Source organism: Protopterus annectens, chromosome 2.part0, assembly GCF_019279795.1.
Source record: "Protopterus annectens isolate FY-2018-M chromosome 2.part0, PAN1.0, whole genome shotgun sequence".
NCBI lineage: Eukaryota > Metazoa > Chordata > Ceratodontiformes > Protopteridae > Protopterus > Protopterus annectens.
This window is the reverse complement of record NC_056728.1, coordinates 1,000,722,070-1,000,739,139: the sequence shown is the minus strand read 5'-3', so window position 1 is coordinate 1,000,739,139 and position 17,070 is coordinate 1,000,722,070. Positions and strand designations below refer to the sequence as shown.

The window sequence follows — 17,070 nt, the reverse complement described above, 5'->3', positions numbered from 1 at the left end:
TCTCATCATGAATAATGTAAAAACTAAATGCTAATGATTCCCACAAGTTCAAGTATTATTTCTGATGTACGTGCTTGAATGAGCAGCTGAATTGCATCTCCTTTTAGGTCCTCCCAGAAGCTAAAGGCATTTCCACTGATTTTGCTGTTATATTGCAGAAATAATTAAAACATTTGTATGACATAATATTGCAATTAAAACTGTAACAACATGACTTGTTTTTTAAGCACGCCATGTGTATTGAAACTAGAAAGAATATTTGCAACTCTGAAAGTTTTAGCAGCTTGACCTTGTTTGTGTAACAATTCTTGGACCGATTGTCTAATCTTAAGTCCTCTACCTGTAATTGAGAACATTAAGGAATTTTAAGTTGTACAGACTTGAATTGATGTTTGTTTAATCCTTTTTTCTGACTGCAATAATCATCTTCTGGAAAGGTTACATTTATTCACTTGGCCACCTTCCAAGTTTTATTACTACATCTCCAGTCATTCTAGGAGTCTCCTAATATCACAGGCTTCCATTTCTGAGCTTATCTTTAATATTTGGCTTCTTTAAGAATGGTTTGATAATGTTCTGTGTTCTTTGTAGGCAATTTTAGTTCCTTATAGAACTTGGTCTATATAAATAAAGTCAACTGACTTTTATCCAGCACCTTACAGTGTCATTTGTCATGGGCTGACACATCATCTGAGACATATTAGTGCATGAAAATGTCCGTTTTTAGTATTCAGGTTTAGACATTTGCTATGACGTGGTCAGTTAATTTTTGAGTCTATTGATGTGTGTATGATACAGAAGAAAGGCCTGACAATTTGCTTCTCTTTCATGCTTGCTTAGTAAACACTGTGGATGGTGATAGCTGTTTATGGGCTCATTGTAGGTGTCTGAATCAACTCTGAAACTTGTATGAGTAGATTAGTTCATACATTTTTGAAAATAAAATTGTAATCCTAATAAGTGGTACAGTAAAGTGAGCAATGCTGTTTCATTCAAGTGTTTATTTCTAATGCTGTAATTCCTGTAAAGTTATAAATATAGAGCTTCTACTTTCTGCTATAGTAAAGAGGTAGTTTTGATTTATTCCTATATATTTTCCTTTTCTGGTTAGTATTCATAGGCAGTTTGCATAGTACACAAAGCTGTGCAAGATCCTTTACGTACTAGGCAAGTTCTTCCAGATTCAGAGCCCCCAGCTGCTCACTTTTGCTCTGCACGTAGAGTTTCATCTTTGCTTGTAAGTGTGGTAGTTTGGCCCTGGGTCAATCCTAATGAGATCTATTAACATCCCAAACCATTCCTCTGGAGGATAACTTGCATAGCACAACAATTCACAGATGTCCGTACTAGGAAATTTCTGTGTAGAGCAGTGTACATAATGCAGTTTAACCATGTTTGCCTCTAATTTCAGTGAGATGGAATCTGTATGGGATGAAGGAGCAGCCCAACACTGGTCACGTTGCTGTTTAAGTAGTGCAGTGAAATGCAAGTTGGAGAGGCTATGTGAGTGTATGCCCATTTATTTGTGTATCAGATAGGGTGCAAAATGCATTGTGGCATATAATCCATCGTATATCATGATGCATATAGGAATGTGAACGAAGTAAATATAATGAAGTTTTAAGGTTTGGATCAACTCTGGTTAAAATCCAAATAGATAAGGGTATAGTAAGAGATCTTTGTATAGGTGGTCTATAAGGTTATAGTATAGTGCTGCTAAGACTTTTATTTAACGGTACTAAGTAAGTGATTAGGAACTGAAGTTAGATGATACAGAAGTCTAGAATGTTATCATTGCTGAAGTACAGTAGACTCCCTCTTATCCAGCCTGACTTTAACCAACCATCAAATTTCTGCTGTAGTCTAGCAAAAGACAACAGAGAAGAACAACACTTCCACCTTCTCTGGGCTAAATAATGACAGACATTTGAGTTTTAGAGTTCATATTCATTAGAAAAATGCATACTAACACAGAAATTCTGTTATTCTAGCTGATTTATAACCTATAAATATTATTTTGTATGCTTTTTCTTATTAACCAGCCATTCGTTTATTCAGCCTAAGGTCTGGTTCCAACGAGACCGGATAAGAGGGAGTCTACTGTTTTTACATTAAGGATGTTTGACATAGTAGCAGTGTGGTATGTTGTCATTGTATGGTAGTAATAAGAAATTCGTGTCATTGAGGCCTACTTGAGTTTGTTTTTGCTTACAAGTGAAAATTTATTTATTTATTTTTATTTATTTTATTTTATTTTACATTTGTTGACTGGGCTAGTCTAGCTGGATACATGTCCTTTTTCAGTAGAGGCCCAGGGAGATAAGCTCCAAAGTTAAGTAAAATTTACATAAAAACAGTAGTTAAAAAATACAGTACATAAAACAAGTCTACAATAGTTAAAAGTTCAATACTTAAAAAGCATATTTCTATGAATTACTACACATGAGAGGATTAACAATATTTGGATAGAGAAAATATATAAAAAATGAGACTTATGTTTAGGAAATAAGTATAGAGGCAAAGGAAAGTTTAGAATTGGCACAAGTGTAGGAGAATACAAAGGTTCAGAGTTATTGAGACATATGGGGTAGAAAGAAGAAAGAGAATGAAGGAAATAGATGAAAGAAGAAAGAACAAACAAAGCACTAGCTAGTGTACAGGTGACTTCTGAGGAGTTTAGTTACAAATAGGTCATAGCAGGGAAGATAGGGGTAGAGCAAGGAGAAGAAAAAGGGGGATGAACTATGGTTCAGTCTGGTTTCGAACAGGGACAGAGCCAGAGTAGTTGCTGATGTTCTTTTAGGTGTTTCTTGAAGAGAGATGTTGATGAGTGAGATGTGAGTGTAATAGGAAGGTAATTCCAGATTTTGCCCACAATATTGGTAAATAGTGAGTCCCCCACTTTATTGTTAGATTTGATATTGGAAATTAGAAGCTTGTTTGCAGAGCGAAGTGTTGAAAGATTTTTATATGGGGTGATTAGGTTAGTGAGGATTGGGGTGTTATTTGGGTGATGAAGAATTTTTTGTGTGATCACAAGTTGATTATACAGTAGTTGGTTTTGTAGCTCTGACCATCCTAGTTGTTTGAGGTTGTAGCAGTGGTGGTTTCTGAAAGGGTTCCCTGTGACAAATCTGGCTATGTTGTTATAGCTAGTTTCCAGTTTGTTTATGTTGTATTTTGATAGGTTGGTGTATATAGAAGAAGCATAGAAAAGGGTAGAAATGAGGTGAGTTTGGGCAATAGAGGTTCTTGCTAGTGGTGTGAGGTAGGGTCTGAGTCTATACAGGGAGCCTAGTTTTTTATTAACAGTTTGGATGGTGTTATTGATATGGTCATCGTGGCTGAGTTTATTATCTATAGTTATGCCCAGGAGACGTGTGTTAGTATCTGGGGTAATAGTAGTTCCATCGTTAGAGGTAATTGTAAAGTTGATTTCTGGTGATTTTTGGGTGGGAGAGAAAAGCAGTAATTTGTTTTGTTTTTTTTTTGGATTTAGGAGGAGGCAATGGCGGGTAAACCATGTTTCTACAGTATTAAATACTGTTTGAGTCAAGGTCTGACGAGAGGTTGATGACTTAGCTGTACAGATTAAAGTTGAGTCATCGGCGTATTGTATGCAGGTGGCTTTAGGAAAAATAGTGTTGAGATTATTAGTAAAAATGGAGAATAAAAGAGGGCCTAGAATAGAGCCTTGAGGGACTCCAGTGTTTACGGGAATAGGTGAGGAGAGATTGTTGTCCCAGAGTACTGCTTGTTGTCTATTTTCTAGATAGGATGTAAACCAATGTATTGCTTGTGGGTCAAGAAATTGGGCTTTTAGCTCACCTGATTAGTAAGTTGTGGTTAACCATATCAAAGGCTTTTGATAGGTCAATGAATAGTGCAGAAGATAGGGAGTTGTTATTTCGATTCCTGTTTATACAGTCAGTGAAGGTTAGTAAGGCGGTAGTTGTGCTATGAAAGGGTCTGAAGCCATGCTGGCAGTTGGCCAGTAGATTATTTTGGAGCAGATGTTGAAGTAGTTGGTGGTGAATACATTTTTCCATTATTTTGGCCAGTGGGGAGAGTAGTGAAATTGGTCGGAAATTAGAGATATCAGTGGATTTGCTTCCTTTATGTAATGGGATAATGTGAGAGACTTTCCATATGGATGGAATGTTACTTTCTGTGATTGTTCTGTTAATAAGGATGGATATTGGGTATGCAATGACTTTGGCTGTTATTTGGAGGTATTCAGGTGGTAAGTGGTCTGCAGAAGGGGTACAGGGTTTGAGCTTTTGAAGAAGTTTGCAGATATAGGATGTTGGTACGGGTTGTATATGGAAGGAGGGCACTGGGCTGCTAGTGTTTTGGAAAGGGTTGGTGGGTGTGGGAGGTAGTGTCTTTGCAAGAGTTATAATAGTTTCTGTGAAGTAATTGTTGAAGGCATCAGCTATTAGTAGAGGATTATTGTTGTGAATAGAAGATGGGGCTGAAGTTTTGGTATGTCCTGGTTGGAGAAGTTTATTAATGCCTGACCAGAACTTTTGAGGGTTTTTTGGGTGAGATTGTTGAAGGTGGTGATAAAAGTTTTTTTTGTCTAGGATAATGTCTTTTTTTGTTACATTTCTTAGTTGTTTATATAGTAGCTGGTCTGTAGAGCTCTTAGTGGCTCTCCAGTTGGCCCATATTCTGTTCCTAAGGAATATTTTTTCCTTGGTTTGTTTTGTGAGCCATGGGGCTGGTGTGCTCCTAACTCGGGAAGAGTGCAGGGGGGGTGTGGAGATCTAGGATTTCTAGGAATTTAGTATTAAAGTAGGAAACGGCTTCATCTAGTTTGAGTAGTTTCAGTGGTGACCAGTCACAGGCCTTAAGTTCACTTTGAAAGCTTTCTGCTTTAAAGTGCTTCTTTGAGCGATAGGATTTAAAAGTATTATTTTTAGGACTATGAGGCTTTTGCTTTGTTATATAGGTTAGAACATGGTCACTAATGTCATCTGGTAGTGTTCTTGTTGTATAGGTTCCAGGATGACTGTTTATAAGGATCCAGTCAAGGATGGTTTCTTTATTATTAGGTTTATGAATTCTAGTGGGGGAGTTTATTATTTGAGAGAAGCCATGAAGATTAATATGGGTGGTAGGATTGGGGGAGTTACAAGTAGTCCGGTCGATGTTAAAATCTCCAAGTACAATTGTTTCTTGGGGTAGAATGGTGGAGAGACTACTAAGAATGTTTTCAAGAGTGTTAATGTTGTTTCCTGGAGGAATATAGGTACAAATAATATAAATGGATTTCGATTTATTAAGTTGGAGTTTGGACAGGGTTTTTGCATTGTTGATAGAGGGTGGTAACACATTAAAGGTTGAGAGTGATAGTTCAGATTTATATAGTATAGCTACACCTCCACCTTTCTTGGAAGTGCGGTCACATCTAAGGATGTTATATCCAGGTGGGGTTATTTCTAGATCCTGTGTAGAGGGTTTAACCAAGTTTCTGTGAGGCAAAGGATATCAAATGCATGCACATGTAAAAGAGCATGCAATTGACTGAGTTTGTTGTTAATGCTGCGGATATTGAGTTGAGCTATTCTGAGAGAGTTCACTAACGGTATAGGGTTAGAGACAACCTTAGTAGTTTGTTTTTGTGGGATGTTGCTGATATGTGAATTTGGGCCAGGATTTGGATGGATATCACCATGAAATAGAAGTTGTGTGGGATGTTTTAGTATAGTTCTTATATATTTAGAGTACTTGAGTGAGGTATTCTTACTGTAGATGTAAGTGACATGGGAAGATCTATGAAATCTAGGGAGTAGGTAGATTGATGATGAGGTTATGTTGCTATGAGAGAGGGAACTTGGTTGTGTGGTAGGTAGAGTTTGATAGTGGGGAGGTATGTTATAAGTTAGGGAGACATGTTCGTAGAAGGTTAGAGCATAGGGTAATGCTAAGAAGATTAGTGTAGAAGTAATAAGAAGATATTGTTTCAGGTTTGGATTCTGAAAGAAGATCATGATTCTGAAAGAAGATCATTTTAGTTAATAGGGTTGAGAGGTTATGAAGAGTGTTTGATAAATTAAAACTGTGGGATATGGAATGACAGAATAGATAGGGGGTCACTAAAGGGGGAGGTAGCAGAGGGTATAGAGGTAGAGTATAGTGATTATTGTATTCTTGCAGTAGGGAGGAGTTGATTAAGTATAGAGTTGGCAAGGGGGGAAGGGTAGATAATTGATGGTGTGAGATGATAGGTTGAGGAGTATAGTGGGTGTGGCTAAAGATGTGTAAATGTAACAGCACCGGGGGGTGTGGGAATTAGGGGTAGGGTAGGGGAGTGGAGTGAGCCCGTAGGGTGAACGGAGCGGGTTAGAGCAAGTAGAGGGGGAGTCAGCAGAGACAATCAGTGAGCAGCAGAACCCCAGGGAGAGGTAGTGAAGCAGGTAAGTAGCTGCTAGAAGAGCAGATAAGGAGTAGGACAGAAGGGAGGGGGAACTATGGAGCGTTATAGTTTATTGTAGGTAGGCGAAGAGGAAAGTACAGCCTAGAAACAGAAGAAGAGGTAGATGGGGGAGAAGTCAGGCTACTGGGCAAGGGATGAGAGGGGGCAGAAAAAAGAAGAGCAGTGAGCAGAGACTAAGAAAGAATAAGGGGAGTGAGTATGGGCACGAAGCCTAGAGTACACTGCCACCTAGTGTGCAGAAAAGAAGTAGCAGCAGGTAGCCAGGTAAAGAATCAGCTGGTGGGAAGGATAAGGTAGGTAGCGAGGGGTAAATCTTTCAAGAGACTAAAATCAGGGAGGGGGGACTGGCTGCTGGTTTTCCTGACCCAGAGGCTAAATTACTTTATAAAGTGTAATTACAAGACGAATTAAGAAGATTAGCGTTCAAAATGGGTCAATTGTAAAACATACTTAGTAAGTTCAGTACAGTCAGGTGGGAGCACAGGGCAGCAGAAATAGAGGATGGTCCAGTTAGGCAAGGCTTGAGGTGGTTCAGGGGTCCTTAGAAGCCAGGCAGGTCCCTTAATGCAAGGTTATGGAGAGATTGCTAGGAAGGAAAAAAGGTAAGAAGAAACGGTATTTAAAAAAGTGATACAGCTTCAAAAAGAACCTTAGGTGTACAGATACAATAAGGTAATTTCCACAGTTCTACAAGTCTGTAAAAAATACTAATTATACATTTATAACAGAACTGCTCTAAGACTAGGTTTAGGACTTCAGTCTAGCAACAGAACACACCATCTAAAACCTGTTAAAGTATAGTAAAGCAAAGTTGACAATTACTAATTTGCAGTTGCCTTTAAAAAAGACAATTCCTCACAGGGGTTGTATTACAAGAGTAAATATTTGCCAGGGAAGTTCACCAGTTCTGGAGCAGGAAGCAGCTGCTTCGTATGTGGTCTTAACTCCCAGGGAGCATTGGCATACAACAACATATACACAAATTTCTTATTACATAATTAAAAATATGCCAGGGAAGTTCACAAAGTTGTGAGATAGGTAGCAGCTACTTGGTATGCAGGTATTATCTCCCATGGAGCATTGGCATAACCCACATAGACCCAATAATTGGTACTTAAGGAAGTAGTCTTATCTACTACAGCACCGACCTAGCTGCAGGAGGGAAAACTGTTGGGCTGTTAGTAGGTTGTACCAAGCTTTCCCACATTTAGCGGCCCTTATCTAGAGTTGTATGAGTAAAAAAAATAATTAGAAAATACAGGGACATAACTTCTGCAAACAGTGCAGACAGAGATGAGGTAACATCAAGAAACAATGGGGACGTTAAAGTCCGATTCAGTCATGTGACAAATTTGCCGGTCCTGACCTAGTATCAATAAGCAGGTGTAAGTTGTGCAAAAAAAAATGAGTACCAGTTAGAAGCGGAACCGGAGCAGAAAGCTAATTACATTTCCTTTCCCCGACTAATGTAGGACATATGGAAAGCACGTAACTAAAAACACCCTACCCTAAGCCCTTTGTTAAATTAGTAGATGTGGTTATGCAGTCGGTTATAATGAACTGGTTAGAGCCGGGATGATCGTTTTACAATCTGCGCAATGCAGACCACGTGGGAGGAACCACAGGCGAAGTAGCTGCTAGCATTAAACACCATTGCAGATAAAATGGACACAAAAATGTAATAATTATCATTAACTAAACATGTTAGAATGAAGAGATATGCCAAAAAATGCTAAGCGATACAACCATTAGGAAGCCATAAATAAAACGGTTACTTTTGCTGCTAGCGGTTCTATATATAAGCTAGTCAGGACACAGAATATACTACCATTTCATAATTGAAGGCAAGTAAAATAGTGAGACAATAGTAAAATCACAAAAAGAATATGCCACTTAATAACGCTATTCACAACATACTATGACAACAGAGAGATCTCGGCAGAGATACAATAGCAGGTTAGAAATGCAAGGTACTCTTGTCGTTTCTGCACAGGTGACGCACAAAACATACGATTAGCTCAGCAGAATAAATCATTATAATGTTTCAGAAGCGGTACAGGGTCAAAAGACACATATATTCAGTAACAGCGAGAAATAAGTTGTACTTACAGTTTGTTAGCGTGTCTCAAGGTTCAGGGGGACGCAGCAGCCAGGTAAAAGTGTGGATAGTAAAGGAAGGCACCACGAAGGATTCAGCTCTATATGTCCTCAGGGCAGGAAGTGAGGTGAGTAGTGGGAGGGGGCAGCATCAGAGGGGGCAGGTAGATAAGGGAGGGACTGAGTAATCCCCTTGAGTAGGAATATTAAGATTCAGGTAAGAGTGAGGTAGTTCGAGATGGCAGAGCAATTAGAGGGGGAGTCAGCAGAGACAATCAGTGAGCAGCAGAACCCCAGGGAGAGGTAGTGAAGCAGGTAAGTAGCTGCTAGAAGAGCAAATAAGGAGTAGGACAGTAGGGAGGGGGAACTATGAAGCGTTATAGTTTATAGTAGGTAGGAGAAGAGGAAAGTACAGCCTAGAAACAGAAGAAGAGGTAGATGGGGAGAAGTCAGGCTACTGGACAAAGGGATGAGAGGGGGCAGAAAAAAGAAGAGCAGTGAGCAGAGACTAAGAAAGAATAAGGGGAGTGAGTAAGGGCACGAAGCCTAGAGTACATTGCCACCTAGTGGGCAGAAAAGAAGTAGCAGCAGGTAGCCAGGTAAAGAATCAGCTGGTGGGAAGGATAAGGTAGGTAGCGAGGGGTAAATCGTTCAAGAGACTAAAATCAGGGGGGGGGGGGGCTGGCTGCTGGTTTTCCTGACCCAGAGGCTAAATTACTTTATAAAGTGTAATTACAAGACGAATTAAGAAGATTAGCCTTCAAAATGGGTCAATTGTAAAACATACTTAAGTTCAGTACAGTCAGGTGGGAGCATAGGGCAGCAGAAATAGAGGATGGTCCAGTTAGGCAAGGCTTGAGGTGGTTCAGGGGTCCTTAGAAGCCAGGCAGGTCCCTTAATGCAAGGTTATGGAGAGATTGAGTTTGTTAGCGTGTCTCAAGGTTCAGGGGCACGCAGCAGCCAGCTAAAAGTGTGGATAGTAAAGGAAGGCGCCACAAAGGATTCAGCTCTATATGTCCTCAGGGCAGGAAGTGAGGTGAGTAGTGGGAGGGGGCAGCATCAGAGGGGGCAGGTAGATAAGGGAGGGACTGAGTAATCCCCTTGAGTAGGAATATTAAGATTCAGGTAAGAGTGAGGTAGTTCGAGATGGCAGAGCAAGTAGAGGGGGAGTCAGCAGAGACAATCAGTGAGCAGCAGAACCCCAGGGAGAGGTAGTGAAGCAGGTAAGTAGCTGCTAGAAGAAGAAAATTCAATAAAAAGATTATTCAAGCAAACAAGTAAATGTGAATAATGAAGAGAGTTATGGAATCACTGATCCAGTAGAGCTCGTGGTCCATGACTTTTTTATGGTCAGAATAACCATTTCAGTATCTGATCAGAGTCATGGATGAGAGAAGCAGAAACTGCTTGGGTTTTAGTAAGTTTTTTTCGTTTCCTTTTTCACTGAATAGACGAGACAGACTAGAAAAGCAATAATTATGGTCACTGATACTTAGTGAGAAGGAACAGATGTGACCACTGGTGTGGTACAGGAATCTATTCTTGGGATAGTTCTGGTATTGGTTTCATTAGTAATACTGCAAAGTGACAGGATGGAAAGACGGGTTCTGTTAGGATGATACCATGATTCAGAGAAAGGTAGACACTTTTTCAGGGTGGAATAACTGAAGCACTGTACTGGAGTTAAAATTGTTGTCCTTAGAATTTACCTGCCACTGAATACTCCAGGCTGTATATAAATGCCCATTTTATGGACATAACACGTTTTTTTTTTTCGTATTGTGCACTGCGATTGTAACAGGTAAGTTTAGCTACGTGGTGGGTAATGTTTTATCATAGTAAGTAACTGTGTAACTGAGGTTATAATACATATTTAAGAAATGGCCTAATCTTAAGTAATTGAAACATTCCTCACTTCTCCAGCTGTTCCCTCTAAAACTAATGTAACTTCAAATAAAACACTTATGTCTTGCACAGACTGCCACATGCTGTTGATCTTGATGCCAGTAAATTTATATTGAATTTAGTTCTTATCCTACAACCTTAAATGACACACTCCATGCAGGCTTTCAATACAAAACTTATGTTCTTTAGTAAGTGTGAGACTGTGCTTTCTAATATATATATATATATATATATATATATATATATATATATATATATATATACATATACATATATGCTTATCTGAGTAAATTATTTTAGGTAGTTTTATGGCCTTGGTTTGCACTGTTTGTATTACTTGGTCTATGTACTAATGTACGTAAAATAGATACTGTAGTAGAAAACATACTCACATTATATATATGCTTATCTGAGTAAATTATTTTAGGTAGTTTTATGGCCTTGGTTTGCACTGTTTGTATTACTTGGTCTGTGTACTAATGTACGTAAAATAGATACTGTAGTAGAAAACATACTCACATTAAATATTCTGTGAAACAGAGTCAGACATGCTGTGTAACTCAGTAATGGGGAGGTGGGGGTAGTTGTAATTGCCATTGTGTAATTTCTTTGTTAATCACATATGTCTATTTTCTGATTATTTTAAGGAGTATTTTTTATACAGACATGAACTAGCAGCTTTGAGAATATCTGCTTTCATGGGCATCTTGATGTTTGGAGGAATGAGTGGCCTTTTCTACACCCAACTAACAGGATTGTTAACAGTAAGTGGTAATGCTTCTTGTTTCTTCACAGTGAGTACAAATGTTAGCACAGATTGGGAAAAACAGGTTGTTCTTTGCTTATAAGACTATGTAATGAGCATATGACATGTTAAATCCATTGGACCTGTCTTGATGTGTTTCTTAAAAGTTTGCACTTTAAGTGATGCCTAGGATACCTCACAGGTGATTCAGAGAGAAAAAAAATAGATTGATACCAATTCACCAAACCCTTTACAGCAAATGTTTTGCTTAAAGTTGGCTGAATAGAGGAGAATTCCATACCACTTGTATATACAGCAGACTCCATGGTTTTGGCATCACAGGATAACTTATAATCTTATTCATATTGATCACTGTTGCAGTAGCCTTAGCTGTATGGGTTACATTCTACCAAGGATATAACAGCTGGCCAGTTTCCAAAACTGCCGGGAATATTCCACATGCCCAAACTGTTAGGCAGCTCGAGCTGAGCTGACTAAAAGACAAGTTTGGGCACAAAGCCCTTCAAAGCTTTACTGACACCAAAGAGTACACTCCTCTGAGGCTTTCAAGGGTTGACGATCCGCTTGCACTTTCCTTTGCTGGGCAGATAAGTTCCCTTTGGGAAAAAAAAAATTCCATTTTCTTAATTTTGTTGTTGTTTTTTTACTTTCCTGTTTAGGAAAGTTATTTTAAAGTTAAGAATGCTGTGTTTTAATGGGCTGTCCTAAGGCTGTAGCATATTTTTAAAAGGAGTGCTCATCTTTTCTGTCAGTTTAAAAGTGGAAACGTAGTGTAAAGTAGGAGAAATTGTGTTATTTTACTTTTGTGGGGCTGACATATTGTTTTAAATTGCTTTTTATTGTGTTTTTCAATCAAAAAAGTAACCTTTGTGGACTGGTAGTGTTTACCTGCAGTTGCTGCTTGTCTTTCCTGGGAAAGAGGTAGCATTTTCAGTTTCAGCATGTGACAGGCAACTGGTCCCACAGTTGGTCCTCCTTACATCCACAAAAAGAAAAATTAAGTAAACAGCCTTTGCCACCACAGCAGTCAAGCAGTTTGGCTCAACAAATTACTCTGTCGTAATAATCAAGGTTATGATTCTTTCTATAATGTCTTTAAACGTTAATGGTCTCATAGATAAATACAAAAAAGAAAGAGCAATCAACTATATTAAAAAATGTAGAGTGCAAATAGCTGTGTTACAGGAGACATGGACCATGTGAATCTGATAAAGAAAGGTTTTCAGGATGGTTATTTAGCAGAATACCTGGGGCAAAGGAAGAGAGGTATACTTATATTAATTGCAAGAGGAGCTCCAATTTTAATGGAAGAGGATAAAAAAAGACAATAATGGTAGATTTTGTAGTACTAAGGGGCTACTGGCAAGGGAGGAGGATTACACTGTCATGTATTCATATTCTAACGAAAACTGCTATGATGGAGCTTAAGAAAATTCTGGGGGAAATAATCAGCTTTCATCAAGGAGTATTACTTACAGGTGGGGACTGGAATTTGATTTGCAACAGTGAAGATGTGTCTGGGCGACCCAGAAAGGAAAATATAACAAAGGAGGGTAGATTTTTTAATAAATGTATGAAAATATTTGGCACGGAAGATGTGAAGTCAATAATAAGTGTTCGGAATGCATTTACATATTATTCCCCAAGATACAAAAGTGGGTTTAGGCTCGACCGAATTTACATTTCACAGAAACGTGTGCATTTAATTGAAGGTCTTGATATGCACCCAATAAATACTTCAGATCATGCATCAATAATAACTAAAATAAAAACACAGGGTAATGAAATAAAAATGAGACACGGACTCTTTCACACTTATCTGTTGAAAAGAGAGGAATTTTAGGAATGGGTAATGGAAATTATTCAGGAGCTATTAGAGAACATAAAAAGGGAGTGGGATAAAATTAAAGCGGAATTTAAAAATAGGCTGTAAATAAAAGAAAGGGAGATATGGTTAAGAAGTAAGAATTATTTAGAGGGACAGACAAGTATTACCAAATAGGGGAAATTTCACAGAACAGGAAGAGGAGCAACCACAGAATGCTAAACAGAAAATAGAGATTACCGTGATAGTATGCATGAGTTTAGAAAGATTGCTGTTAAGTAGCTGTTTTTAGATAATAACTCTAGATCACAAAAACTTTTAGCACAACAGCTCAGGCAACCGAAAGTAGAAGGGGTTTCCACCAAGCTTAGGAAGCCTTTAACAAGGAAGATAGCAAGGGATCCTGTACAAGTGTTATTTTGGAAATTCTGTAAAAGTCTGTATAATGCAAAGAAATATGGAAATCAAGGAAAAAGTACAAATGGAAATGTTTATGGAAGAATTAAATATGCCAAGATTAGAGAGAGAGGATGCTCAATTCCTAAAGGTTAGGATAGGAGAAGGTGAGATAAAAATGGTGATGTATAACCAATCTACAGAAAAGTCCTCAGGAATAGATAGTATTCCTGTGGAAGTTTGGAAGCTAAGAGGGAAAAAACTGATAAAGATCTGGAAAGTTTAATTTAACAGTATATTAAGAGAAGAAGTACTAACATCTTGGAAGAAAGTGGTAGTAGCTGTAATATCTAAAGAGGGTAAAGATCCATCAGATCCAGCTTCATACAGTCCCATTTCAATACTAAATCATGATTATAAAATGTTTGTCTATAATGGCTAAAAGAAAGCGAAAAGTGATGCCAAAATACCGCGGCTCCTTAACCGCTGCATTGCTATGCCAGGAACCAGTAGAATGCTTCCACTTTGCTTGAATTGGGTTGCGAAACAGTAGTTATTCCTCTGTTTATTATTGACTCGCTCAACCAGCTTTTAACCAGATCTGTCTAATTTTTGCTTACAGTTAAAGCCTTAGTGCCTATAACTTTCTAACATCTAGCTTTTTGAGTGCATGCCCGTAGTTGGCGGACAACTACTCTTGCTCCTCTGCACTACCTTACCTTTTACAAAGTGCCCGGTACACTAAACCAGAGTATTTTGGTCAAGCTAAAAGTATTTGACCTACCACACCAGTACAGATAATAGAGGACAATTTATAATTGACTGTACTGCCTTATTAAATTATAAATTTGATATTGCGTGCATTGCTGTGACTGTGCCACTCACTCTGGTGTAGCCGTTAGTCATTAAAAGCATTTGCCCTACAGAATCACTGCCAGAGTCCTTTGGTGACCCCTGAGCTGATAACAGCAGTAGCGTTGGTTGCTACCTCTGTAGTGAAGTTGTTTATCCTTATTTTTATGCTTAGATTCCTCGGCGTTACATTTCTACTAGCTTATAATGTTTTTGTACTGATTAGCGACTGTGCTATTACTCTGCTGCAGCTGCTAGTCCTATATTTATGTTGGGTCTCTGCTGCTCACGAACTGGATACTAGATAATGAATGTGCTATCACTCTGGTGCTGCGGTTAATTCTCAACTTCTAAGATAGACAGCACCACTTAGAATCTAAAAGTCTGCATTCCGTTGTGATTTTAGGGACCTGGAAAAAACTGGAGGACGACTTTGAACTTTCTAGCTACAGGAGTGGCGCTTTACTATAAATCTTTTGTTTATGACTTCGCCGATCACAATGGCGTACATGGCACTCCCTAGTAGGCTTTAATATTAAGTACACTCGTACATTTTCCGCCCAAAGTAATTAAAATACAACTACAGTATAACTAAATTACCTGGATGCTATAGAGTTTGATTTCCCAGATACCTTATGACTACAAACAGCTAGGCGTGATTGGGATGCCTATGTAGCTCACATTTTCGGAATTTGGTGCAGGTTCTGGCTCTATAAATTAATTAAGAAGGTAAAATACTAACCATTGGCCTCAGCTGAAGCCTTACTGCTACGCTGGGACCTGAAATAGTAGCAGCGTGATTGATACTTCTAGTAGCTTTAATATTTAGTGATTAAACAGGCTTGTCCATTACATAATGCTGTAATAGAGCTAATAAGTTGTCCTCACTGTTCACCTAACTCTAAACGAGTTGTCTGTAACTGCTGAAAGATAGCCGATTGTTTTTACTGTTCTTTTAATTCTGGCTACCATGTTCTAACTGTAATGGATCCACTTTTAAGTTAATAGGCTCTGTTTCTAGCTTATATTTAATACTATACATTGTCTTATCCTAATTCAATAGCTAAGTATAGCTGCTGTGTTACAGATAGTTGAGTTATTATGCAATTAGGTGTTTGCTCCTGTGCTTTTGACCTATGCATTGTTGTTTTTTTAATCCTGTTGCTGATGTTTATTATTTGAACAAGAGCTTTTGACCTATTATTTGATGTTATCTACTCCTGGTGCTGATGAATAATATTTGACCAAGTTTTTTAGTTCTGTTAAATCTGTACTGCTAAAGAAATGTCTCTCTTGCTTTGCCTAGTGTTAATTTTAACCTTCTTCTCACTTTATTTTTATTTCTCTCCAGCTGTGCAAACCTATTATGCTCACTTTTTCCACTCCCGGCTGTGCCCTATTGGACTCCAAAGACCAGCTATATCCACCTACCTAAAACCTGCTTGTGTATTTCCTCACCTGGGTAATCTAAACGCCCTTGTACTAAAAGCCACATTAACTAAGATTGTATGTCACAAAGTAATTTTTTTTTCCTTCATCTACTTTATGTATATACTAGTCCAGTACACCTCCTAGGTGTACTAGTCAAACTGCCACATCTGCCAACAGCCATAACCCCCCCCCCATCTACTACTGTTGTACTCCACTGTCTGTCTCTAAGATACTGCAGCCCCCAACCTTTATTCTAATACCCCTCTAACCTCTCCCTTCTCCATTACTTTTCTTTTTATTTACATCCAACTGCTGCGATCTCTTTACAGGGTACTACAGGCTTTGGCCACTAGATGGCTGTCTTTACCCACCTCTAATTTCACTTTACTTCTCTTCCTACCTCTTACTTTAACTTTTCACGCTTGTTGCACTTTTCTCCTTTACTATCTTCTTCCATAGTCCTTTTAAACCTTGTACTCATCTCCTTCCATAGTCCTTATAAACCCTGTACCTAGCCCTCCTCTCCACCTCCACTACTCCTAGGTTAACCCTCACTCACCCAGGTTTCCCCTCTCTTTTATTTCCCCCTTCCTCACACTCACAACTTCTGCCTTTTTACTATCTGTCTCCTGTTCTTACCTTCTGCCTTACTGATTGTTTTTTTTCTCACTGCTTTTACCTTACTTGGGTCTGGTAACAATACTAATACTCGCTTTTACCTTACTTGGGTCTGGTAACAATACTAATACTCTTGAAAACTTATTTAGTTACCTCTCTACTCAACTACCCCAGGAGACCATTGCACTGGGTGACTTCAACATAGACTGGTTCACCTGCAGTTCCCAGAACCCTACTAACCACATAAATCTCTTTGGATTCTCTCAATTAATAACCACTCCTACTAGAATCCACAAACCTAGCAGGAAAGAATCTACTCTTGACTGGATCCTTATTAATAACCACCCTAGCAATTATACTCCAGGAACCCTTCCCGACAATATCAGCGACCATATGCTTACTTACATTATTAGACAAAAACTCCATATCTCAACTACTCATAATCTCAAAACTTCCCACTTTAAAAAATTCTTTAATCCAGATCGCTTCCTGAATGAATTGCAAGCATGTGACTGGTCACCACTGACCCATCTTGAACTTGATGAGGCTGTGACCTACTTCAGCACTAACTTTCTTCAAATCCTAGACTATCACGCACCTTATCGCTCTACTAGAATAAGAACCAAATCTGCCCCATGGCTAACAAAACAAACTAAGCAAAAGATGCTCCTCAGAAACAAAATCTGGGCTAAATGGAGAGCTACCAAATGTCCATCTGATCACTTCCTCTTTAAACAG

The 17,070-nt window shown here is 38.6% G+C and overlaps 1 protein-coding gene across 1 annotated transcript in view; it reads left to right on the top strand.

The window, feature by feature from the left end:
• The window catches only part of ZDHHC21 (zinc finger DHHC-type palmitoyltransferase 21), a 1,352,192-nt gene that overhangs the window by 968,962 nt on the left and 366,160 nt on the right, over positions 1-17,070 (top strand). The window contains exon 6 of the mRNA XM_044061254.1: positions 11,092-11,208. Within this exon, the coding sequence (XP_043917189.1) occupies positions 11,092-11,208 (117 nt within the window). The remainder of the gene's footprint in view (positions 1-11,091; positions 11,209-17,070) is intronic.